Source organism: Strigops habroptila, chromosome 1 (assembly GCF_004027225.2).
Source record: "Strigops habroptila isolate Jane chromosome 1, bStrHab1.2.pri, whole genome shotgun sequence".
Classification (NCBI taxonomy): Eukaryota; Metazoa; Chordata; class Aves; order Psittaciformes; family Psittacidae; genus Strigops; species Strigops habroptila.
The window spans coordinates 140,255,319-140,282,617 of record NC_044277.2 but is presented as its reverse complement, the minus strand read 5'-3'; the positions used below and the strand labels follow the sequence as shown (position 1 = coordinate 140,282,617).

At 42.7% G+C, this 27,299-nt stretch overlaps 1 protein-coding gene across 1 annotated transcript in view; it reads right to left on the bottom strand.

The window, feature by feature from the left end:
* Positions 1–12,460, bottom strand: part of CMTM8 (CKLF like MARVEL transmembrane domain containing 8) — a 35,947-nt gene extending 23,487 nt beyond the window's left edge. The window contains exon 1 of the mRNA XM_030511679.1: positions 12,117–12,460. Within this exon, the coding sequence (XP_030367539.1) occupies positions 12,117–12,287 (171 nt within the window). The 5' untranslated portion in view covers positions 12,288–12,460. The remainder of the gene's footprint in view (positions 1–12,116) is intronic.
* Between the last annotated feature and the right edge of the window lie 14,839 nt (positions 12,461–27,299).

The following is a 27,299-nucleotide window of genomic DNA, read 5'->3' as shown; positions in this document are numbered from 1 at the left end:
AAGTAGTCTGCACAGGGAGATTGGAGAGGAAAGGTCTTGAGGGAGGTGATCTCTTACTAGGCTAATCCATGGAGCTGGCAAAAGCAGCAAGTTTCTGGGCATACACTTTCCTTCAGCGCTGAACGGAAGGAACAACAGAGCCGCCCCTTTAGCAAATGCTAACGAATGGATAGGAAACGACTACCGGAAAGGAGCTGCTGATCTTTAAGAGCCCGACAAACAATGTAAGCACGGATTAGCGCGCACAGCCTTCGCGGTAGGTAGGCTTTCATGTTCTTCTCATTTCATGTGCAGATACGTTGGGATGCCTTAAGTCAATGGGAAATTTGCAACAGGTTTTAACAGCATCACGAACTCATTCATTATAACATTACAGCATTCATTATAACCTTCTCTTCAAAACAATATTGTTTGTGTACATTAGATCTTAATCTGATTTCGTTCCCATCAACTCATCTGTTCTCTATTTGCACCTCTTCTCAGGGTCATCATCTTGTTTGTGTACACTGTCTAATCTTATAGAAACAGCAACGACCACTAGTCAAAATTAAGTGTTCTTTTAAAATGCACTTCTTTACCATGTTTTTAAACTGAGACCTAAATTGAAAAGGCATTTTGAAATAAAGCTCAGGTTTTTAAGTGAAAATTACTTCAGCATAGATTGGGGTGGGTTGGTTTGGGTGGGTTTGGGTTTTTTCCTAAGGCAAGCATTATACTGTTCAGCTTTGTAACAAAGTCAAAAATTAGACGTAACCAAGCTTAGAGAATTCCAACTCCTTTATTGGTGTGTACTCAGTTTAATTTTAACTTAAGCCAGTAAAACACTTTCTAAGAGACCCCATCTCACCTTTAATGCATTATCTTGACTTGCTTACTTCAGGCAAACATTTGCTAGATAGTTCTCAGTTACTGCATAAAAAGAATGTCAAGTTCTTTGTACAAGTGTCTGGTCATGTTTCATGTTGCCAAAGTCTAGAAAGAAATCCCAAGTTTGAACAAAATGTTTGGAAACCTTATTCTCCTGGCAAAGATTCCTACCCTTTTTGCTGAGAAGATAAACAGGGAAAATTCTTTGGATGTACAGAATTGAACAATGAAGGTGTAATCAGTTACATAAGTTGTTTATCATTATTCCACTCTTGATAAGTCTCATCACTCAATTACAGTTCTATAGGCCTGTGTCATATGTTCAAGACTGGTTTTGTACATCCTCAGATGGAAGTCCTAATTCAAACAGAAAACACACCACAAGAGAAGCCATCTCTTCAAGTAGGTCATTACTTTCCTCTTGCACACTGCCTTTTAAAGTTAAGTCCCATCAATGTAAGGATCTATTCAAGAGAGTAAAATAAGAATTGTGGTTTTCCAAAACTAAATATAGTAGTGTCCCAATGACAACTGTTTTTCTGTTCAGTACTAATTTTATTTGACTTTTATTTGATTATCCAGACTCATTCCCTATGCATTAGGAGAAGAAAAAAGTACACTAATAATGTATTCATTTGTACTGTGCTACATGTTAGTAACACCACAGGGAAGGAGAAATATTTTCATCTTGGAGGTCAACTGGCAATCCACAGTAGCAAATAACTGCTGTAACTGTATTGCACAGTCCAATGAACATGGCTTATGCACACAGCAAGGCTTCGAAATATCAATCATAAATCCCAACAGAGATCCTGATTTTCCATGCATCCCAAATTTCTTATACTGAAGAACTTTTCAGCCTTTTTCTAAAAATCTGTCATTGAGATCACCACAAGATTGCAGTAGGTCTGACAAAACCCAACTCTGTCCAAGTTGCTTTATGCCTATGGCTCAGCCAAAAGCATTTGTTTATTTAAACGAAAGCACGTTCCACAATGCAAGAAGCAAACACGGTATTTCCCAATAACCTCCTAAATCACTGTAGCAGTATTTCTAATACTGTTCTAAAATACTACAGTATTTTTCATAGTTATGTCCACCTACAGCTTTATGAAACCATTAAAGATGGACGCCTCATACTGAGCAGAGCCTGTTCTTTCAGCTGCCTCACACCTCCTCTCCTCAGAGTCCATTATGCCAAATTCTTATAGTAGGGAGCTGCATCTTCTATGTTGACTGTGTCGAATCTGAAGACGAGCAGACTGGATAAAGATCATGCAAAGCAGGCCTTCTGAAAGTTGCCCTGAGCTGCAAGTTGCCCTGAGCAAGAAGGCTTGAAGGAATGAAGGGAGAAAAAAAAAAGAAACCCAACAAAAAAACCCAACCAACAAAACAAATCCACAACTGAAAGAGCTGGAAAATTAGGACTTCGGACAAGAGAGATACAGGCCTAAACACATGTTGAAATCCTTTCAGTTAAGTATGCAACACCACTGGAAGTAAGTTCTTCACACATCTTAAATCTTCATTAGTTACATATACATTATGGTATAGTCTGGGCTTACATGACCCCAGACTTTCCCCTTCTCCACACCACCACCTGCATTCAGCAACAGAAGGGAGAACCTTCTTCAGAACTAATGCCTTCCACTGTTTTGCTTTCTCTTTGTTTACTTGTGTGGCCTGCAGATTTGCTTCCTGCCTGCAACTCAGAGCTTTGTATCTGCTGGGGCTCTTTAAAAGTACTTTGTTACCTGAATTATCTCGCAGGTTGTTAGTAGACTGTTAAACGCATCTCTGAGATAAACAGGAATGGTATCCCAATTTTACAGACAGTGCACTAAAATTAAGGTCAAGAGTAGTTCTTGCCAGATTTCACTGGAAAACTTTCCCCTCCCCTGCAGCACTCAATATGGCACTGCATTTTGCCTCTTCAGAACTTAGCTCCTACTGACTTCAGCTACAACTGCGAATAACTATTTCTTTTGTGTGTCAGACCCAAAGTTAGGGATCCAGAAAACAACGAGGAAAGCAAGCACGCTGAAATGTAAGGCTTACTTGCTTTATCTTGCATCCCATGGGAACACTGGTGCAAGCATAAGATAAAAATCAAATTTTCCAAGGAAGCAATTAGCCAGGAGACCACCCTTTCTCTTTGAATAATCCCCTTCCTTACTCACAACGTGCTTTCCTCCCTGTACGCTGTATGTACAGTATCCTGGTCACTCCCAGAAAAACTCTCCTGTGCAATGACCATGACAGAAGTTTCTTGATGAAAATAACATGATCACGCAGGTTTTGACTGGATTCTGGTGTCCGCACACAATCCAGTATGAAACCAACACTGCCAGGGTGAACATCAACTCTGACACTTCTTAATGTCCAAGGCCTTCAACTATAGTATTTTTTTAATGGTCTCATATGTGCCTGTTACACACACAAGCTCTCTGAAACATGATGTTACTGGTAGCAAGGTACAGAATGGTTTAGAAATCAAACTAAACCCAAATCAATGCAGATGCTGTTATTTTGGGGTGGTTTTCTTCCCCTGTAAGGATTGAATAAAAGCACCACTCTCCCCAGCATGTATCACAGTTATGCTCTGAGCCTGTAGAGGGCAATTGTGCATTTGTTTATGCTTTCCAATCTACAGCAGCAGTAGCAGGCATCTAACCAGGGATTCAACCTCCCCTCCCCTGATCCTTGTCAGTCTGCCCTACAGAGGCTGTCTCCACTTGGAGACAACCAAGGCTGATATGATCAGTTGAAGTGCCATTTTAAAGACAAAGACATGTTGCAGAGGTTTTCCTTTCATTGGAGGCTTTTTTTGCCTGCTCCCCTGCCCCCAGTGCTTAATTTCTGCCTGCAACACTCTCTGGATCTGTATTTTCAAGTTTCTCCTACAGTTTCTCATACTTCTCTCAAAACCGCACTGCCACCTTCAGCTATTACCTGCGCAGGAGCTGCAGCCTTGGGAATAGCACTACTGCTGAATAAAGAGACCAGATGCTAAAATAAATACATATTAAAGAGACTCTTTCATGTAATCACTAGGCACACATACAGAGGGAAGGGAAGGAAGCCTGCTAGTGGCTGTGTAACTTCCAGGCTAAATAAATTGATCCTGTGCAAAACAGTGGCACCTTCAATATGTTTAAAACCAGGCCTGGACATAGCAGTCACATTTAAAGCTCGTGACACAAATCAGGTATGAAGCAGAGGTTCTTGACAGGTTTCCTTTTAAGTTGTGCCGATCAGGCCATCAACTAAACACAAGCAGCAATTACCAGAGTATGATCAGAGAGGCTGCTTTCCCCACATGGCCTCTTTCCAGTCCTACCTAGAATTTTTCAATATATTTATCCTTTGTAACTAGATTATGATTTATCCAAAGACTGACAACATCTTGCTGATTATTACCATGCATACTCAGTTCTACAAAATCCAATTTTAGTGCTCTCGTATCAGACCAGAAACATTGTGGCTGCCCAGAACAAACTGCTGGGATAGCATCCCTCTAATAATGCCAATTTGTTGAATCTGGTTTAGTTTTGCCTTGAAGATTTTTGTCTCAGCAAACTTGTGGTTGCATCGACATCATTTGCACACCCATACCTTGCAAAAAGGAACAGTGTAAACACTCAATATTGTGCTCTATTGGCAAAAATGCAGTCCTGCCCAGGACAGATCCAAGTCTGTGTAGCGAAGTTCTGGCAAAGCCTGGATCCACTATTAATATTGAACCAAGACCCAATCTCTTACAGTTCACTAATATAAGCTTAACACCAAATCCTTCTTGGACCAGATCCAGCTCCCACTAAAAGAGTGACTTGATTCTTTTCTTACTCAGTCCCTCCTTCACTTGAGTTTTACCAGTGTTATACCTGAGCTGCTCCTTTCAGAGGCAGGTAAATCAGTGCCAGCAGCTTCCACAGGAACTGGCTCTGGCCACATGAACAGAACTACCTTGCCAAAGGTCTGATGGATGCTAAAATCTGTTTGCTATTTATTTGACCCTAGAAAAGAGGGCTTGGTCCTCTCTGCAAGACACACTTTCTACTGCTTTTCTGGAATTGGAACAAGTGCAGAAATATCACACTGTTACAGTATGTACTTTATCCAAAAGGAAAACAAAGCTAAAAAAATACATACATACATACATACATATATATATATATATAAAAGCAGGATCATTAGAAACACAATATATGGCACTGTTATTCCCAGAAGAGAACAGGAAAGAACAGCAGGTTGAATGAGAAGACACCAAACAAGAGCAAAACATCATAATTCCCTCTACACTTCCCATTAAGAAGGGTTCAGAATCCCCAAGAGAATTTTATTTTTTCTGTGCTATTAAGAATTCAGTTTTTAAGAATCACCCTTGAGCCACTGCTGCTCTTACCCCATCTGTTGCTGCTATGCAGTCAATGCAGAACATAAGACAGAGCAGACTTATCTGCAAGTTCCCCAGGTACACAGGAGTGCTCCCAGCATCCTAGGGCAGGAAGTGAAAGACATCTGCTCTTGCTGTAGAAGCAGTGCTTTCTTAATGGTCAAGACCAGGAGTCAGAAACCTGGGGGCCATTTATGATTGTGCAAGAGTGCTTTGTGAATCATACTCAATTAACCTTCTTGTCTGCATCCTTCCCCTGCTTGCATTCTTACTACTTGGCCAGCAAATACACCTCTTCATCATACATGGCATGGAAAATGTTTTTTAGATACGCATAGACTACTTTAAGATCCTCTAATTTGAATTCCTAACATTGCGTAATAAATCAGTCCAAGGAGAAGGCAGGAATCTCCATGCAGAAAGAGGAAAAAAGAATATAACATGAGGAGAGAAAAAAAACCAACAAACCAGCAAACCAGCAATCACAGAGAAAAGGGACACAGACAAGCCCAGGATTTACATCCTTTTTAAGACAAAACACAGCATCAATTATCCCCATCACTTGCTGTATTTGACAATATCACTGTCTTCATAAGCAACCTAGTTCCCATAGTGCAGTTACCCAGGGATATGGGACTTCTGGGGAAATACCAACAACAACAACAACAAAAGTCTTCCACAGCTTCCATAATGATTTTATTGGACCATCTGGCATAGCTGGGAAAAGGCAGTTTTCAGGGATGCAGTACCAATCTCCTTCCAACTATATTATCAACCTTTGTCCTCACATCCTAATGGTTTTAGCTTCAGCACTCATCCTCGTGAGTCATGCACCCAGGCACAGCATCATGCTAAAGCTAAGCTCCTAGGAAGCTGTACCTATTCCATTAGAAATAATGGGAGGATTGCACACAGGCTGCTTAAGGACCCCCAAAATCTTTAAAATTAGTTTTGTAAGTACAAAATTTTTGTAGGTACAAAAGAAAGAAATTGTTTTCTAGCGTTTGGGAGGGGTGAAGGAAAAGGAATCCTATTCACTATCCACCTAAGAACAAAGTTGATGTTTAAGTATCTCTTTAAAGCATTCTTTTCATGAAGAGATAATGACATTTCATACATATTCTACCTTAACCTTGAGGTACTGAGAATATTTTGCATATTTGACCTTTTGTAAAAGACCTGCATTCAGTCTGGGAGGCATTTTCACCCTCTTACCATGTCAGTCCTAATACTGTTTCTGTCTGCGCTTGGAGCTCATTCCAGACAACACTTTCCAAAGCTTCTGTTCTCTTGCGTCCCCCAAACAGTTCCCTCTTCCCAAGGAAACACCCGATCTTGTCCAGGAAACCAAAGACCTTTAAGGAAACAGAACTTTAAACAACTATATGATCCTAGAGAAAGATGGAAATCATATAGATGTGTGTATTTCCTACACTAAGGACAGCTAAACTAAGGGTTAGCGGTGGAACAATAGCACCTAAAAAAGGGAGAACTGAAACCTGACTTCAGCGAAAGCCTCGTCTCATCAGGAGCAAAGGAGAGAGCTTAGACTTTATATTGTATGAGGGGTTTTGTTCATGCACAGGAGGATGAAGCTACTGGATGAAGTGACTGACTAGTACAGGATACTTTGTTTTCACTCAGTATGTCGAAGTGAATCCTTTAAAGACCATGCATACGTACATCTCCCCTAGGCAAAGCACTTATTCAGCATGTCAGAAGGTGCCTCAGTTTTGTCAGCTACATACAACCAGACATGCTATGACTGGAGTAAAAATTGCATTATTAAAGAAAAAACAAAACAAACAAAAAATTCCTACCATTCCTGATAGAAGAGAAAGACTTGCTGCTACTCAGGTGAGGAAAGGGGCTCTATGAAACTCCCTCTGTGTGCCCGAGGGCTATTCCAAGGACTGGGGATGCAGGAGGACCATGGAATCTAAACACAAAACTCTGAGCTGCAGTCAGAGAGGGCATAAGACTGAAAGAAAAGCTAAATGCAAGAAGAGCTTTAAAAAATAAAGTACAACTTTTGTATTCCAGCTTTTCCTCAGTATGTGGCCTCACTCTATGACTTCTGTTTTCCTTAACATTTATTATTTTTATTGCTAACTTAATTCAAAAGTTGAATATTTGTAGATGATTTTAATGCATCTCAGAGAAAAAAGGAAAAAAAGGAAAGCCTAGTGACAAACATTTGGACATACCCAGTTCTGGATTTGGTAACCTCAATAGCTTAACTCTGACATAACTTTCAAGATCTATTTAATAGTCAGAAGCTCACCACTCTACTAGAACAATAAAGAAATTCAACAAGATTTCTTTTCTAAATTAAGCCTTCAGAGATCTTACATTTGAAGAACAATGAAACAGTGATCAAAATTATTTTCATTGTCCAGAAATGTAAAATTGAACCATAGTTTTGTGGTACAAATAATGTAAAGACCCTCCATTCAGGCTTCTGTATCTTATTTCTTCTATTTATTCTATATCTTATTCTTGGCATTTCACTCAAAGAATAATCTGCATGGAATAGCATAAAAAATGCAGCTGTAGTTACAATTTACTAAAATTTACAAGATGTCACTTGCAGCAGCAGCATACCAACCTTCCAGACCTTTCCAAGCTATGGAGTATTTGTTTTGTTAAGGACCTATAGCCATCACAAGCCTTAAAATTCCTAGGGCAAGTTTTATGAGAGACTGCATCTAGCAACACACCGGTGTGAAGCAACAATCTGAAGCAATCAGTGTCATCATGGTAGAAAGTAAATATTTTTATAACTACATCCATAGCAACCACAAAACTCTCTACTTCTCCAAAGTGATCCATAATGCTTGACTTGAGAAGCTGATTTAGAGGTCTGAGGAGGTATCACTAACCATCATTTATCTTGGCCATAAAATATCCAGGAAGACAAATATATAGCCTTTCTAGGCCATCATTGTACAGAAAAGAAACACTCAAAAGACATCTCTGGAAACCACTATACTCACTTCTTTTGAAACCATAAATCCTTCTAGGGGCTGGGTGTTACACTATAGAAATAAGTATCAACTCTCTCCTACAGGATGTATTTTTACTGAAGTGTCAACCCAGGTGATGGACATCTTAATGGAAGACTTTATGTAATACTGCTTACATCTTATATACTAGTTTTCACCGACAGATCACAGTGTGCCTTACAAAGATTTGTATCCACATTCCATGAATGGATAAGGCATTCAGAGAAGTTAGAGAGATACAGACAAATTCATTGTCAGTAGTCACTGGCCAGCTAAGGCCAGTGAATCCAAGTCTCCTGAGCCAGAATTCCCTGCCCTGTTCAGCAAGCATCATTACTTCTGTAAAGTATTTTTGATAAGCTTCCACACACCTTTTGCTAAGCCAGCTCCCAAACGGCGCTCTCAGAAATACAGTGTCATTTTCTGTTTTCCTCTTTGTATTGAAATAAACTGACCCCAGTTCTTCCCCAGTGAGTGGCAGGAAACCTTGCACGCTCTCTTGTCACAGAGGCAGATGTAGAAGGCAAAGGAAATCTGTCAGCACCAGGTAATTTAGCCTTCACTTCAGGCTGTAGTTTCTGGTTCATTCATACTAGATGTGTGCAGTGCGAGGCCAAATGGCATTACAAAATCAAGCTGAACCATGTTTGGGTACATGACACCATTACTGCTCAATATGCACAGTCAACCTCATCCCAGATTTATGCTGGCTTAAAGCAGCTATGTAAAGAAGAGATAACACTTGATCTACCATAAAACCTGTCTTTATAAAGCTAACTCATTTTCAACAAATTGGTAACAGCAGACTGAGTTAATAGCAGACCAGCGTTTTGCAGCACTGCAAAGAACCTCTTAGTAGGAGCCGTTAAGCTGAATTTACTGTGCCATTAAACCACAGCACACGTGGAAATCCACGCAGCAGTTAATTCATCTTCACAGCACCCGAACTAGGGAAGTAGGAGCAAAACCCGACCAAGATCCTTCATTTAAGGGACTGGAAGATTTAATTTATGTGGTAACTTTCTGCTTTTCCATTCTCTTTGGTTGAAGAATAACACAGATTTGCCCTTTGCCTATACAGAGAAGAGAGCTCCAGTTTTAGAGCCAGGGGTGACAGACTGTGCCCTTCTTGCTGCACACATGTCATTGACTGGCAGCAGCAATAATCAAATATTTATGCAGCCCCACAGTGCAAACTCTCAGAACATTTAGCACTGTTGTTTAACACCCCTAGCTTAGCTTTAACATAGTATCCTAATGAAGACGGGGTCTGGCAGGTGAGTGGCTGCAGCAATAACAGATTGTATTACTAAACCCAGTCCTCTTCCCTGTCCATCTTGTGGGTGTCTCCAGAGCAGGGGCAGCAGAAGGAAACTTACGCTCTTACCACAAAATGATCTGTTGGGCTCCAAACTCCTGAGACTGAAATTGAGACACACACATGAGTTTGTCCCATTTACAGGTCTGCAGATCCGTAGCAGAAAGATGATGCTGTGAGCTGGAGGATCAGTACTGAGGGTCAGAAATAACTCAAAGAGCCAATCTGTGCAGACAGGCCTCAACTTTTATGTGTATAGGATGATGAGAACAGGCAGGAACTGACTGATTTAGAGTACAAAAATCCATTACTGCTGAATAGGCACAGCCACTTTTGAAACAGAGATACTGTGTAAAGCTAGTCATGCTCTCTCCCTTAAAGCCCATTTTCTCCCAGAAAAAAAAAGAATATAATAACTGGTGGAAAAGGTTTGACCAAAACCCAGTGCCAAACATATATATGTACACACACACATATACATAGAAACTCACTTACTTGATTTTAATAACAGGTTTTATTTCAGTTAATTCCACATCAAGATATTCACTAATACATTTTTCTTTTCCTTTAGTTTCACAGAAGAACAGCTATTCTACCTGCTTTAAAATAAGTGGAGTTAAGCACCAGAAGTATTTCCTCAAAGGCACTATCTAGCAATTCTCTGCTTCTGTAGGACCTGCCTTACTGCTTTCAACTTGGTATTAAAACCGTCCTCCATTCTCTCAAATACATCACCAGAACCCAGTATAAGTTCATCTACATTGGAGACTTCTGTTAGCTCCTTGGAGTTGGCCAGAAACTGCACATCTTCACACTCATGATCAATAAAAATACATACACGGAAGCCTGTAATACAGACACAACTCTACATTAGCCTGCAAAGCTAGGTCGTGCTGAGGTTCTTTCTAAAGCTGGTAAACATGTTCTCAAGTACTTATGAAACTTAAACCAAAGCTGGCTCTAAATGTCAATATTAACAAACTCAACATCAATGGACTCAAACCTCTCAAAAATGGTAGCTGAAGAACAGTTTTATAATTATCCCAGGAATCAGGAATGGCTGATAGGAAACAAAGTCCCCCTAAACCCCATCATCACTCTGTTTAGAAAGGTAAACTATACAAATATCACCACCTGTCAACACAAACCAGAAGGCACATTTCCAACAAAGAGTAAGCAAGAGCCTGTCCATGACTTGTGGCCATGTAGCTCAATGTAGTTGCAGCTGATGGAGTATTAGCAGCCTGGGTGAATATACCACATTCCAGCAGGGCGTGGGAAAAGCCTTGGGCATCCCTACTTCAAAAATGAAGACTTTTTTATTCACATATCTACCACAACCCTGATAGTGAAGGATCCCCTGTATTCAACAACTGAAACGAGTCTACAATCATCTACCTGTTAAACATTGCCAGAATTCCCAACCATGATGGCATACAAGGTACCAGCTTGTAGCAGGATCTGACTTCACACCCTCACCACTACTTTCCTGCACAGTGGCTGGCATCTCAATGTGCATCCTCTCTCTGATGGCACTGTTCCTGCCAGAGGTCCTACACTCTACGTCAGCCTGAAGCTTCACTCGGTTATTTTAACTTTGAAGTGAGCAAAACCAACAGTCATTCCGCTGCTCTGCTGAAGCGCAATGTTTTCAAGCCTTGAAAATGAATCTGGTCAGATAAGTTAATCCTTCCATCATCATCAAAGCAAAAACATCACATTGGAAACTAAAAAACTAGTGGGGGCAACCAGCCCTTTACGTTCCCTAACTACTAATCGTGTAGATAAGCAGACTTGAAAGAAACACTGGTTTTCTGTGGAGATGCTGAGTATCTATTGCTTAACACACCAAGAGTAGGCAGGCTTTAAGTAGAAGGGTCCTAGGGTTGTGTTGTTCCAAACACTAAGACAAGGGACTAAACCCCACACTGCCTGGCCCTCTGTGCATTCGTTTGCACCTCATAAAGTACCTCCAAAAGTAACACCACCAAAACCAAAAGGTGTTAGTTCACATCCCGCTCTGAACAGGTATATCTAATCACCAAGAGCATAAGGAAACGTTTTTTCCTGACCCATAAAATGCAGAGAAGTTACCTAATTAACTCTTAAATTATAGTTATGTGCGCGCTATAAAGAACGAAGGATGTAAGACCAACGTAGTTAAAGAAATGCCTCCAAAAATCAGTTCCCGATCTGCCAAAACTTATTTTTGCACTACGAGAGGTGATGATACCGCAAGCACTGCGGAAGACTAAGAAGACAGCATGTGCCCTGTGTTACTTCTGCAGTTGTCGATAGTTTCGGGGCAGGAGCGCTGCGTGTATCCCCCTGCCCAGTAAAGCCGCCCTTGTTTCCACACCGTCCCTTCCCTTCGGACCCACCGGAGCCGCATCAGGTGATGATCCGAGGGGAAACATCCCAACCTCCAACGCACAGCGGGGACCCCAAAACCCGCGCTGCCCGGCAGAGCCCCTCCGCGCACCCCCCGCCCCGGCTCCTCCGCGGCCGCCGCCCGCCCGGGGCCACTCACGATCTCGGTCACCATGAGGAGCCCGGGAAGCGTCCGCAGGAACTCCCTGTCGTAGGCGAGCGTGCTGGAGCTGGCCGACAGGTTGGCGGTGAAGGAGCTGCTGGTGGTGGTGACCGTGTGCGAGCGAGGGCGCGGCGGCTGCTCCTGAGCCGGCGGCACCGGCGGCTCCATGGTCGGCGCCGCGGGGCTGCCCCCAGCCAGCGCCGAGCCCGGCGGCGGGGCGGAGGCAGGGCCGGCTGCCGCCTCACGGGCGGCGGGAAAGGGGCCGCGGCCGCCCGCCGCTTTGTGTGGCCCCGGCGCCGCGGGCAGCCCCTCACCTCAGCGCGGCGGGGACGGTGCTCGGCGCCCGGCCCCAGGCAGAGGGGCGGGCCCGGCGGGGGGCCGACCGCGCGGGAGCCAGGCCAGCCCGCCCGCAGCTGCCTCGCGGCGGGAGCGGGGCGGACACCGCCGGGGCCGGGGACCGAGACCGGTGCGGGCGACCTCGGCCCGGGATTGCCCAGCGCCAGGGAAGGGCCATCCTTCCCTGAGCAACCATCCCCTCCCCTCCAGGCTGTTATACACACGGAGCCAAACTGAGCCAGTTTCCTCTGGACAAACACCCCATGGGAAACCATGCCATAGCCTCATGGGTGAGCATGGAGCAAGCCCAGCCACCTTCCGTCGTTGCCCATCTGGACTGTCTCCCATGCTGGTGCTGTTATCCCCACTGGCTGCCATTGCTCCTCAGTGCAATGTGTTGGAAGAGGAACCACCACCAAGTGCAGCGGGCAGGGAGCAGGAGGCTTAGGAGTTACCACAGCCCCCTGAGAGCTGGAAATGGGGATTTAGCTGGCATCTGCCAAGCAACCAGGGGTCTCCATGATGAAAAAGACTTTTTATAAAGCCATGAACGTTGCTGGAAATGGAAAGTATGAGGTCATTATTGGCTTGCTACCTGACAGCTTTCAGCAGTTCCCTAACCTATATTTTTTAGTACTTTTCCACTAAAGTGTCACCTTTAAGAAGAAATAAAATAATAATTTCCAGGTCATTTAAAAGCTTCTAAAGTGATCTTTCATTCCACAGAAAGTATGGTGCTTCAACAACAAGCAAGTGATAGCTTTTTTCAGCATGCAGGAATTCTCATTAGCGAAGCATTTGCATGCGGCAGCTCATTGAAAATGAAGTGTTTTCCATATGTCTGGTGGCTATTGTCCTCGAATTGTTTACTGCTGCTCTCCTGCTGGCTAACAAAGGATGGATTTTGCAGTATTACCTTTCAGTGAGGGATTGAAACAGCTGGGGAGGGAGGGAGGAGGAGGATGGCAGAGTTTCTCCCACAAATATGGCAAAGTGTGAATTACCAGAAGGAACTGGTTCTCTGCATGATTGTGCCTCTGCTCACGGTGCAAGTGTGCCACAGCACAGGCTCCATGGTCTTCTTGGAATGTGTGTCTCGGCTCAGGCTCTGTGGAGCCTCCTTGTACTCGTAGGTACTGGTGACATTTTTGTTGAAGATGGCAGAAGAAATGTGGCAGAGTTTTGCAAACATGAACTGCAGGTCATCAGAGCAAGATGCCAGTCACTCTGCATGATGTGATATACGGATCATATCTTTGCAAGGAAAAAGAAATAAAAGGACTGTTAGCAAGCCATGCACTCAAACCGTTTAACACATGTCAATCATGAATGAGGAATTTTACACTTCTTAGTAAAATCATCATTTTTTTGTGGAGTTACCAGCATTTCTGTGTTGGTTGTGTTCCTGTTTTATCCCCTTCTCTTAAATAAGAGCTGAAATTTTAAAGGAACAGAACACAGCTGTGCACTGGTCTGTTTAGAGACCTGCTTCAAGTGGCTGTAAATAAAAAGTGCTTTATCTGATTGCTCGGCACTGCCAAGCTTCTTTCCAATACCAGAGCCCCTGGTGCTGTTGGTGAGGATCCATTATAACAGCGTGGATTTTCTCCTCTGAAGGACTCTTGTCTTCGGTTTCCCACCTGTAAGGTCAGTAAGTAAAAGTGAGTAAATCTGGGGTTAAAATTCATGCCAGTAGCAAAACTAACACCAGTTTCAAAACATCTTGAGTCATTCACATCACTTTCCCTTGGAGAGCTGATTTATTTTACACTGGATGTGTATTCTCACTGTTTCCAGGACCTTATTCAGTGGCCTCAGCTTTGATGCATAATGCTAAAACTCTGTATTTCTTTTGCTCCCTGAACTTCTGGAGGTCAGTGTTGTTTCTCTTTCAACCATCATCAGAGCGATAAATTTCATTGCTTTTGATCTGAACATCTATCGTTTCAGCATCTCAGGTCCTGTGGGAAAAAAGTAAAACAAAAACACAGATAGGGAAACATTTGGTTTCTGTTTCAACTATATTAGATCTATTAACATAGCATAAGTTGTCAATGTCTGTTACAGAGGTTTAGTATCATGACTAATTCAACAAGAACTGGACGGCTACATTCTGGGCAGCTTTTCTGAACACTGGCTGTCACTGACTTCTTTAGTTAGCACATTGCTGGAGGGGGACTCTTCATTAGGGACTGCAGTGATAGGACAAGGGATAATGGGTTCAAACTGAAACAGGGGAAGTTTAGGTTAGATATAAGGAAGAAGTTCTTTACTATGAGGGTGGTGAGGCACTGGAATGGATTGCCCAAGGAAGTTGTGAATGCTCCATCCCTGGCAGTGTTCAAGGCCAGGTTGGATGGAGTCTTGTGTGACATGGTTTAGTGCAAGCTGTCCCTGCCCATGGCAGGGGGGTTGGAACTAGATGATCTTAAGGTCCTTTCCAACCCAAACCATTCTATGATTCTATGATTTTTCTCTGGCAAACATATTCAAAGAATGAGTTTTCACTAAAAGAAAGGGGCAAACACTCCAGAAGCTTTTCAATGTCACTGGTATTCCTGGAAGCAAATCTAATTTTTTAACATGACAACATAACACTTTACATTTTTAATGTTAACTGTGGGGCTCTACTTTTCTGGTTTTGCACCCTTGCACTGAAGGCTGGAACTGGAAAGCCTGCAGGGACCATCCGAGCTTAGCCAGATTTTTTTACATGTAGATAGCATCAGAAGCAAAATAATTGAATGCTGCTACTTGAACAATCAACCTTTTATTACAGAACTACCAAGAGAGAAGAAGGTGGCCCATTTTCTGTATTTTAAGTTAACCTTTCAAGGGAAGGATGGGGGAGGCTTTTAAAGTCGAGATTGTAACCTCGGCTTATCAACTGCTATAATGAAGTAAACTGTGATTGGAAAAAAAGTGTGTAATTTGATGAAACTTTTCAATGTAAATGTTTTAGTAAAAGCAAAATAGCTGATGCAAGTATTATCAGGTTTTAAAGTCAAAAACCTATTGATATCTAATGAACAGATTCTTCCATTTAAGCCAGGTTGGTTCTCAAATCCTGAGGTATCAACATTTTTGAGATTACTGCTGAAGCTCCCTAGAAGTACCTTCTTAGCAGCAATGCGGCCAACTGGAAGTGCTAATTAAAGTAGACTCACAGGCCCAAGGGGTGGACCTGACTGGAATTTCCTGAACTGGTTTTCTGCTTTTGAAATACAACTTCCCTTTCCCCCCTCCCAAATCCCAGAATTTTCAAATGTCAAAGCTATTTAGACTTTGGGGGTTTTTTTAGGTAAGTAAGCAAGTGAAAAAGGAAAGGTCATTGAGATTTTTCACTGGTCATCAGCAGCTTTCAGCCAACAACAAAAACTTACTGTTTTTAAACCACCCAGGAGTGATCTAAGAGAGCTCAGGGAACTTACTCTGAAGAGGGCAAGAAAGGAATTATACTGGGTTCCAAAGTACAATTGTACAGGTCACACGTAAGGATGGATTCATGTCGGATGTCCAGGACAAATATTCTCACCCTTGACATCGCACTGTGCTAATCTGAGGATGAGATATTTTTAGTTAGCATTAAATCAAGAAATGTTTGGAATATTTCCTAACGGTTTTTCGGAATCAGCAAAGTGTAGGCTTTGAACTACAGACATATTTAAGTAAATAATTAATACCATATATTCCTCTTTGGCACCTTATGGCCGTACGGAAAAGCTGATTTGTGCTAAACCAAACCAGAAATACTTGATTTGTACTTTGGTAGTGACACGTGCTATATATAGGCATGCCTAATGATCAGTCAAGGCAAATGACTTTGTATGAACTGGTATTTTGCAGAGTAAAGATGGTTTTCACGATTGAGATACTTAGATGTTCTAATGTTATTGCAACAGAGAGAATAGACGAGATGCCCATATTTTCAAAATGGCTATTCTGCAAATCTGTGGAGGTTCTGTGTTTGTACGTGGGGTTACTGAACATGAGCCTTGTTTGGTTTTGCAGCTTGGGCACCTCCTGGAAAACATGCTAAGGCACATGAAAAACAACGAGGTGGTTGGTGACAGCCAACATGGCTTCACTAAGGGGAAATCCTGCCTGACCAATTTGGTGGCCTTCTATGATGGAGCCACGGAACTGATGGACAGCGGCAGAGCAGTTGATGTCATCTACCTGGACTTGTGCAAAGCATTCGACACTGTCCCACATGACATCCTTGTCTCTAAATTGGAGAGACATCAATTTGATAGATGGACCACTCGGTGGATAAAAAACTGGCTCGATGGCCGCACGCAAAGAGTTGTGGTAAATGGCTCGATGTCCAGTTGGAAACCTGTAACGAGTGGTATCCCTCAGGGATCGGTGTTGGGACCGGTCCTGTTCAACATCTTTGTCGGTGACATGGACAGTGGGATTGAGTGCGCCCTCAGCAAGTTTGCCGACGACACCAAGCTGTGTGGTTCGGTTGATACGCTGGCGGGAAGGGATGCCATCCAGAGGGACCTTGACACGCTTGTGAGGTGGGCTGATGCCAACCTTGTGAAGTTTAACCAAGCCAAGTGCAAGGTCCTACACCTGGGTCGGGGCAACCCCAGGCACTGCTACAGGCTGGGCAGAGAAGAGATTCAGAGCAGCCCTGCAGAAAAGGACTTGGGGGTGTTGGTTGACGAGAAGCTTAACATGAGCCAGCAGTGCGCGCTCGCAGCCCAGAAAGCCAACCGTATCCTGGGCTGCATCAAAAGAAGCGTGACCAGCAGGTCGAAGGAGGTGATCCTGCCCCTCTACTCTGCTCTTGTGAGACCCCACTTGGAGTACTGCGTACAGTTCTGGTGTCCTCAACATAAAAAGGACATGGAGCTGTTGGAGCGAGTCCAGAGGAGGGCCACAAGGATGATAAGAGGGCTGGAGCACCTCCCATATGAAGACAGGCTGAGAAAGTTGGGGCTGTTCAGCCTGGAGAAGAGAAGGCTGCGTGGTGACCTCATAGCAGCCTTCCAGTATCTGAAGGGGGTCTACAAGGATGCTGGGGAGGGACTCTTCCTTAGGGACTGTAGTGGTAGGACAAGGGGTAATGGGTTCAAACTTAAACAGAGGAAGTTTAGATTAGATATAAGGAAGAAGTTCTTTACAGTGAGGGTGGTGAAGCACTGGAATGGGTTGCCCAGGGAGGTTGTGGATGCTCCATCCCTGGCGGTGTTCAAGGCCAGGTTGGACAGAGCCTTGAGCCACATGGTTTAGGGCAAGGTGTCCCTGCCCATGGCAGGGGGGTTGGAACTAGATGATCTTAAGGTCCTTTCCAACCCTTACGATTCTATGATTCTATGATTCTAAAATTAACAAACATAAAATCAATACACATTGAAAGTGCAGCCCAAGTAATGACAGTGCATAGGATTTGATCATCACATACATGAGTTTCTACCCTAATGCTGGAAAATGCACAATTTAGCTGTTTGTGTTCTGTAGTCCTTTTCTCGCAAGGGTTTATTTCTTTACATGAAGGCTATTTGAATTATATGGCCAAAGGCCTGGCTGTAGACACACAGACATTTTACCTGCCAAAAAGTTGTCTTGGAAAATATGTACTGCCATACAGAGAATTGACTCCACATGTGAACACTAATAGAGTGACTTTTATTTTTCTAGTTTTGAAACCCCTTATCATGACACTAAGTAAACTATTTGGTGATAGAGACTGTGCTAAGAAACCACAAAGTACATAAGCTATGTGTTTTCTGTGCATTAGCCTTTCCCCAGCCATTTTATCTGCTTGAGAATCTAAAAATCCCTCCCAGCCCTGAAACACAGCCCTGTGTTAGACACTGCTGAGGAAATACTGTTTACTTCCTCCCCAGCCACTCTGCGCTTAGAACACTGTACACGTAGGCTTAACTTCAGGGCAAGGAGCACATCTACTCACGAGTTTGTAGTGAGAAGTGTGAAGACTACGTACAAATCTTCTCAGAATGGGGGTTGTGGTTTTCATACTTAGCGGTCAGGGACCTCAAATCTGTAGCGCACCTGCAAGAGAATGCCCATATTGTATTTCACAGGCTGCTTTCAGCTGCCTTTCTCTGCAGTGAGCCTGCAAGCACAGCTTGAGCGCAGCTGGTGGCCTGCCCTTCTTCCACCTGCAAGTCACAAGTCACCTGAATGCTCAGGAGTATCCAGTGTCATGTTATGTGAGGAAGGCGCTTACTCTGCCCCCGAGCATGTCAAGATGGGCTGTCCATGAGACACACTCATAAATACTTTCATTGGGGTCACCAGACCTCCCTAGGCCTTTAAATAGGGAGGCCTTTAAATACTTTAGTTACAGTACTTGAGACTATAACCATTTCCACTGAAGACATGTATATTTTCTACTCCCTAAGGATAGTGCTTGCCTAAGTGTTTATGTAAATCCCAGCAGGTAATGTTTATACAGCCCTTTGCAGCTGGAGGCAAAGATGACCTTCAGTCAATTGTCAATGCTGTATCTGGTTTTAGATAATTAAAGAAAGAGTGAACAATTCCACCATGGTTTCATCACAGCATCTTCCATATTTAGGGAGAGAGTTTACAGGCACCTCCTAACTTCTATAATCAGCTTGCTTGCAGGCTGTATCGACAGGCAACTGTCTTGCTGTGCTGTGCTTGGTACAACGCCCTGAAACACGCCCGAGTCCTGAAGTGCACCTTATATTACACTAGATTATTAGGTGACTTGAGCATGCTGTGTGTTTATATATGCAGAAAGAATTCTTCCAGTAGCTGGCAGGCAAAAACCTAAGCAGATACCATGCTGGAAGCTGGAGCTGGACAAACTCAGACTGAAAAGAAGCATCTTAGTTGTTCGGGGTTTTTTAACTTATCTTTTTAATACAGCATAATTAGCTATTTGAATAATTTGTTAAGTAAATCAGTAGACCGAGTGATTTGAAAAACCACAGAAATTAATTCCAGTTAATTCCATAAAGCTACAGCCTTGTTCACAGTCTAGTCACCCAGCTGCACAATAGGCAGGCAGTACCAATGCCCAACACATCACTTCCTTGTCCTGAAGCAGGATAAGGGATCTCACGAATCTCAGTGGCTGGGCTGTGCCTGACAGACAGTTGGGTAATGGAAGTGCTGTGTGGGAGCAGCACCTTCATGCAGGTGTGCTGCAAGGTTTAAGGGTGGAAAATCCTCATCCAGAGAAAGAAAAAAGGCTGGTGGGCTGACATGATCTGTCTTAGGTGTCTGAGGTGCAGGAGAGGAAAACCTGGAGCCTGGCAGGGCACTGACCTAAGTCTGTGCACTGAGACAACAGTGGAAGGAGAAGGTGAAGAGATGCAGGCAAGTGGTTTTACTGCTCTTCATACTGGTTTGCATAGCCTTTCTGTTAGTATGGATAAAGACATTTGACAGCTATCCATTAACAGAAGGAGAGCAAAATGTTAACAGAAAACATTATACCACGTAATGGTCTGAAACCTCCAAGTGGCTGAGTGATATGGTATCAGTATGTTCAAATCAGCAGTTTATCTTTGCAAGTGCCAAAAGACTTCTGTGAACACAAAGAACAAAATGACCCTGGTATTTGTATTCACAGAACAGTCAGCCCTGAAAGAAAACAAAACCTCAGAAACAGATCTCCCTAGCACAAAACACAGTCAAGTTCAACTCAAAGCAGGACACAGAGATGCAGGCACCTATGGTTTAGAATATACAGAACACTGCTCATGACTATGAATAATTATTGGATGCTTTCATAGCATTAGTGTTGCAGATGTGTACAAAGCCAGCATGGAAAGTTGTTGATACCTGTTAAGCCTTGTGTCGGTGCATGAAAAAGTAGCTGCGGTGATGCAAGGCACTTGGTGCCTTGTTCAGGTCTAGGTTTCTGGAAACAACTATGGCAAGAGAAATAGAAGCCTGGAGAAAGAGGAGGTAAATAGGCGAGAGGATGAGTTTTCTATTATGGCTGCATGTATTTATGGGGAACAGAGTGTGTTGTCTGTTGCCGGTCTAGCAAAACCTGCTGGGATCTTTAAATGACTCAGAAAGCCAAATTTTGTTAAAATGTCTCAATTCACTTAGCCTGCTTTGAAAATTGCAGGCTTTGGGCTGTGTGGGATCGGTGCATGCTATCAGACTATAGGGCAGTCAGGGGGTGGATGATGGGCTGCCTTTGGAGGGACTGAGATTTCTTCAGAACAAAGGCTTATCCCATTTATGACATGTCTTGAGAAAGCTTATCCTGTCAAGTCGTTTATCACCCTACTAACTAGCTACTCAGCATGGATAATGCTGCTTTGCTAGATCAATGAGGGAAAAAAGAATGTCAGAAGAAAGGAAAGTTTTCATTTGGGGATTTTAGGAGATTGGGAGAGGAGCTGATAGGAGTTAGGCTATCTAAGCTCTTTGAACCATGAGAAAAACGTACCAAGAAGGATTTTAGTAAATGCTCGTAGTGCAGCTGAAATACAGCTGTTCTGCTGAGGGCAACCTCATTACCTTGGTATTTAAATGTGAATTGGCACAGCCCTGTGGCTAACAGTATTAGGTTTGGAGTAAGTAGAGGATGCTCTGAGATGGATGTGGCTCTAATTACTAATACTGAGGTGAATTAAATCCATCATATATTTGTCACAGAATGACAGAATGGTTTGTGTTGGAAGGGACCTTAAATATCATCTGGTTCCAACCCTCTCTGCCATGGGCAGGGGTACTTTCCACTAGACCAGGTTGCTCAAAGCCTCATCCAACCTGTGAATGTCTTGCTTAATGCTAACTATAAGACAATTCTGACATGAGATTTGTTACGACACAGATGTCCCCATAAGCCCCACAATTAAAAAGCTTAATTTCCTATGAACTTTGAGGTTGGCTCACCTTAATGTTCAAGAAAGTTCAGGCTCCATTGGAAATGCTCACTGCAGTGGGGGTATTTGTAAGGTCAATACACTCCATGTAGCTTTTTTCTAAGAGGGTATCCTTAGCACATTTTCTTTGCATTTACAAGAATTTGACATTTTTTGGTACTCTTCCACTTCGTCATGTTCAGCTGGAATTCACCAATAGGTTAAAAGACTATGAAGGAAAATGAGGACAGGTGGTGTGCTAGCATAAGCTTCACCTCCTCAGCGCATCAGAAAACTGAGTTTATATATATGTATAAATCTACATGATCCCTGCCTTGAAAAAGAACCCATTATTTCACAGTATTTCATTAGTATGACTGAAAATAACTTTTAGCAAGCATCAGCTGTAAGATGGGTGATGAAGAGGGACATAGTCTCTCCATTACCACTACACAGAGAAGCTGCCTTTACCCTGTGTGTGTGATAGTAAATCCCCTGATGTAAGTCGTGCCAAAAAAAGCCACCAATATATTATAATCAGTCAACAATCCTGCCTAAAGCAGATGCAGTAAGCTGTGTGTGTGTACAGAAAATAAAAGATTTGCCAACTCAAATCGACACCAACCGCAAACACCCTGAATCTGTATGGAAATGCAGATGAAGATCAGCTATTTCTTGAGATCTGCCTACTAGATTTCAATATATTTTACTAATCAGTCAATGCTTTTGAAAGCAAAATAATCTTTCCAAAACTCTGTCTAGCTACACAAAGCCTTGTGACTAGGTAAGCCCAAGGAAACTGCACTAAATAGAGATAAATCGTATGTTAACACTAATACTTCCGAACTGAAAGCAGACTCGAAAATGAAGCATTTTCCCTGTTCAAGTGTTGTCTCTGTGTGTACATGCATTTCCTTTTCTAAAATGTGAGTTTAACACACCGAGGCAGGTAGACAGCAAGCAGTCATGGGGAATGAAGTCACCGATTCCTCGGGACATGTTCAGCACAGCCAGCAATCCCAGGAACTTCCTTGTAACGGCCCAGCTGAAGTGTTTTCATCCTGACTCAAGCACACTGCCTTGAAGAGTTTAGGTTCCCTGCTTATTTACCCTGTAACTTGTACAACAATAAACCACATTGTCATATTTAGTGATGAACTCAAGAGGGACTCATCCGAGGCCTGATGACCTGGTGCAGAATTCCCAGTCATTATAACATGAGTTTTAAATCAGTCTGGTCCAACTCAATAATTAACACAAAGTTAACCTGGAGCTGTGCTGCTCAAATTTTCCCATTCCATTCTGTTTCCTAAAATCCCTCTGTCCATCCAGTCTGAGCCTAATTACTGTCCCAACATTAGAAGAACAGAGATGTTGAAACCTCTGAATACTTGCTTACTACTCCTTAGATGCTCCCCTGACTCAGCCCGCATGCTGGCATAGGATCATTGAATCAGTCAGGTTGGAAAAGACCTTTAACGTGATGGGTTCTATCTAAATGTGATCAGTTCACACAAGTGCTTCTTGTGGCCCCATCACCACAATATCTGGTAATTCACAAATCCTGTAACCCAGTCCCTTACTCCTCACTTTAAGATTGATCACAGTAGCAATAAGAAAAACGGTGATGCTGGTTTTGTTCTAGGGGAGAGCTTCTATACAACACACAAGTTTTTGGGTGGAAGGAACCAGCAAAATTTCCAGCCCACTTGTGGATCAGGACCTATTTTAGATGGATAAAAATGCAGCAGGAGTCAGGAGTGTCTCTGGACTATCCTTGCTCTATCATTTAACTTCAACGTCTGGTAACACTAGGCTATAGCTGCTGGTGGCATTATAGTTACTTGGTTGTTAAGATCACATAAAGCAGTTAATAGCCAGGGTGATGGGTACCTTGCTATTACATTTCTAGCTCTGCATCTGAAATTGCAAGAAAGAAGGAAGAAAATTCCCTCAGAAGTTCAGGAAGAACATTTTGAGGAGCTTTGCTTTGAAGGCTTATCGCTGATTACTTAGGCCTAATCCCGCTTGCTTTAGCTCTGAGAAAGTCACAGACTGATGAAGAGGTAGCCAACGCTTCTGATTATGTCTCAGTTGTTAAATGCAGCATGTTGCCATTATTTTTCTTGCTAGCCTTTCTCATGACTACCAGTGCATTTTTCTGAACTCTCATGATCCCACTGCAAGGTGAGAAAAGTGCCTGTTTCCTCTGTATAAGCTGTCTAGAGTGCATGAACAGAATATTTTTCTCATCTCGAGAGTTTTCCATCTCTTGCTTGGAGAGTGATACATGAAAGGGAAAGGGAACTTCAATAGCAATTGTTTTATCTTGGTGCATTTTGATAATACCAAGTGTGCTTGTGAAATCTCCTTCCACTTGAGCAACTGCTAAGTTCTCTGAGGAGAGGTTTCCCAGGTTTAGTTTTGAGGAGAACATTACTGCACTAAGCTGTTAGCGTGAAGTGGTGCCTGATACAGAATGACAGGCCAAAAGGGACTCTCAACAGCTTTCTCTTCACTCCCACTGTGTTTCACTGCATGTTTTTACATTACCAGCCCTTGCACTGGTTAAAACTGACTTGGTCTCAACTCCCTATTTCCCAACAAGTGCAGTAATTTGAATTGTTCCCTCTTTTCTGGATGCATAGAATATATAACTTACAACAATTTATTAGCTACACTAAACATAGGTGTAGTGTATGGCTATACTCTACACTCACAGTTTATAAACTATGGCTCTGGAGTAGGAATACATTGGAATCAAATTAAGCAGCTTTTGTTACAAAGTTTAAGCACGCTGTCTGGGTGAAGAAGATCACTGCTTGCTCCCAAGATTATGGCGTGATCACGTAGAACATGCTTGGGAGACTTAAAGCAACTGCACCAGGGAATACCGCTACAAAAAGCTTGAGCTTCTGCTGTTTTAATGCTGCTGAATATGCGAATAGAGATGTAAATGGCAGAAGGAGTAAGTCAAACAGTACGAAACTTTGGAAGATGTTATTCCACACTTAACCTCCCTCCTGGGCAGCAAGCGTAAGACAAGGCTAAGTACACGTGGCAGCATGCTGATGGTTTTTTGGGCTGTGCTGGCTAAAGCTCTGGGAGTAAGGAAAGGTTATATATCTATATATAGATATAGATATATACTTCTTATAGTAGCCTACAGCCTGAAAAAAGTGCAGATGAAGAAAACAGGAGGGTTTGCCCCTGGAAAACCAGGCAAGGGAAGACTGGCAGGACCAAGTGCTACTGCAATTGCCACCTAACTTGGAGCTTGGAGAAAATGATGCTGATGAAGTCTACATGAAAAAAAACCAACCCAAAACACAAAAGCAAACCATAGAAACAAAGCCTCTCTGTCACATTCAAGTGCAACTCTGCACAGTAAGTGGAAATTAGGAAAATCTCTAAACTGGGTTTAAATACAGCACTAAAAACACTTGTACAAAACCTGGGCTTTAATCCAAAGCACAAACATAGCCAAGGCTGGCTCTGCTCAGCTATCACAATACAGAACAGCTTGCTTTGAGCTCACTTTGCTAGAATGCTTTCAAGTATTTAGAGCCTTCAAAGTCATGTATCACAATACATCTTGGTTTATCTCTTGATGCACAATATAGGAAGTAGGTACCACCAAAAAGATAATAGGATGTTAAGAAAAATAAGGCTTACAGTTACTGAGAAGCTGTGATGCAAGTACTTGTGTTTGAAGTTTTCATTTTAAATAGTAGCTAATGCTTCATAAATGTCTCTATATTGCTATTTATGTAGCTCGGGAACCCAGCCAGTGCTTGCTTGTGATTTGGCTCGTTTTCCAGTTTTCCTCAGCCTTCAAAAAGCAAACTACAAATCCCCACGGCTGTACTTTCTGAGCCCACCGCATGCCTGCGCTCAGTAATCATCCAGCTGAAAGATACTCACTAAGTCCTCAAAACACAAACTATTCAGAAGGAATCTGTCACACTGAGAGCTGAGGTGTGTTTCTATGACAAGGATGTGATATGGTAATTTGCAATTTTTAAAATGGGGTTTGTAATGAACCTGGAGTTGGAGAAAGAAAGGGCAAACAAGTTCAACTCATGTCATTATTATTTTCAGCTAAACTTGGAATATGCACTGTTTCTTACAAATGTGGCATTTCAGAGCTGCAGTGACTGGTGGCATAGATGTGATGCTGTTCCCCTAAAATAGCAGCAATGTTTTCAATTAACCCAGGCTCACGTACTGCCACCCCAGGCACCGCGGCATGGGCTGGAAGAGATCTATGCACCAGCTTCACAGCCAAACAGCTTTAAATGAATGGATGGACTCAGCTAGCGCAAAAGCAGCTGAATACAGGTCCTCTTGGTGGCCTCACTAAGAGTCTGTGCAAAATTCCCAGCCCCTTATGAGGCTTACTTGTGCACACAGACATTCAGTAAAAGGTAAAGGGGGGTTTACCTGATAGGTGAGCATATGTGTGTGCATGCACACACACCCACCTTTTGATATGAAGAACCCTAAGGTTCATTATAAAATAGCACATACAGGTGCAGCTACATAAAGACAAGAAGAAAGCTGGAATAGATATGAAGAAAAGCTGTGGGGTGAAAGACGCTAAATGACTCCCACCCAGCTGAGGAGATGAAAGATGCAGTGTAGTGACAATGAGCAGCGCTAATGTCAGAGTGCATTGCAGGTTATACTGAGCACACTTTGGCAGTTACCCCCGCTTCAACGATCAAGACTGCTCACAGGTCAGAGCTGTGCTTTATTATTCACCCATTCCTTCAGCATGAGTTACAAGAAGAACATACACTTAAAAGCAGTAATTCATGGTAACTTCCTGAAATAATCAACATACAGTTCCCAATGCTCTCCACAATTACCCTTCACAACGTCTCTCTAAAACAGATACTGCAGGTAATAGGTAAATATAACAAATGGGTAAATTCATTTGGAACGGGGAACTGTGACAGAGATACTGTTCTGCTGGGCATCACCTTCCTGTTCTCCTCTTAAAATCCAGTTGTGCGGTTGCTTTCAATAAGAGCAGGACTAGACTGATAGGTCGAGAGTGTCTGAAAGTCCCTACCCAAAGCATATTGGCAGGAATCTGAAATCAAGTTAGAACAGACAGATAAGAGAAGTAGGTTTCATTTGACCTGAATGCCGAACACGTCTCCTTTGCATATGCTGGGATTGAAGGCAGATACTCTTCACACCCGTTATTCAAAACAGAAGTGTTACCTTTAGTGCTCAGATTTCTATCAGCTCATAGCAAATCACAGGAGGAAACTGTGCAGCCAGGAGACAGGCAGAAGAGAAATAGTTTTACACTTTCTAATACTATTAAGTGCTATATGTTCTGGGACAACACTATTTCAGCATTAACCAGCCCCTGTGGTATCTGTGTACTTCATTCATACGACTCCAGCCTTACAATGAAGTTCAGGCTGGGAGCGTCATGAGGAGACATCAGCACAGGCTATTGGAAACTGACTTCTTGTCTGTCACGTTTGCTGTATATCAGGGCCAGCCTGGGTGTTATTTACAGCCAGATGACCAAAGATACCCAGCCTTTAAGCACTGATACAGTGAGAAGGGACCACCCCTTCAGAAGATAATGCCCATGTGAAAGAAACTTACCCATCCTAATTCTCTTGTGATGGTTTTTGCTTTCCTGCTGACTCAGGCTTACTAGAATCAAAAGCCCTTTGGATGGTATGTTTCAGATACATATTTATTCTACTAGTTGATTTCATGCACCCTTAAAAAAACCCCACAATTTTAAGCTGAAAGGTACAAGGAGAAATGACCTGAGGCTGAAACTCTGGCTTACAATTAGGAATAAAATGCATCCAGTCACAGGTTTGCTGGTCAACTGCTGTGTCAGTATCCCTATGTGTAAATGAGGAATTAAGACATTGCTCTCATTTTATGAAATGCTTTGAGGTAGACAGTGCATTATTCTGTTCACCAAAACACCCCACACTTCTTTTACAGTATGGTGCCTGACGACTATGTA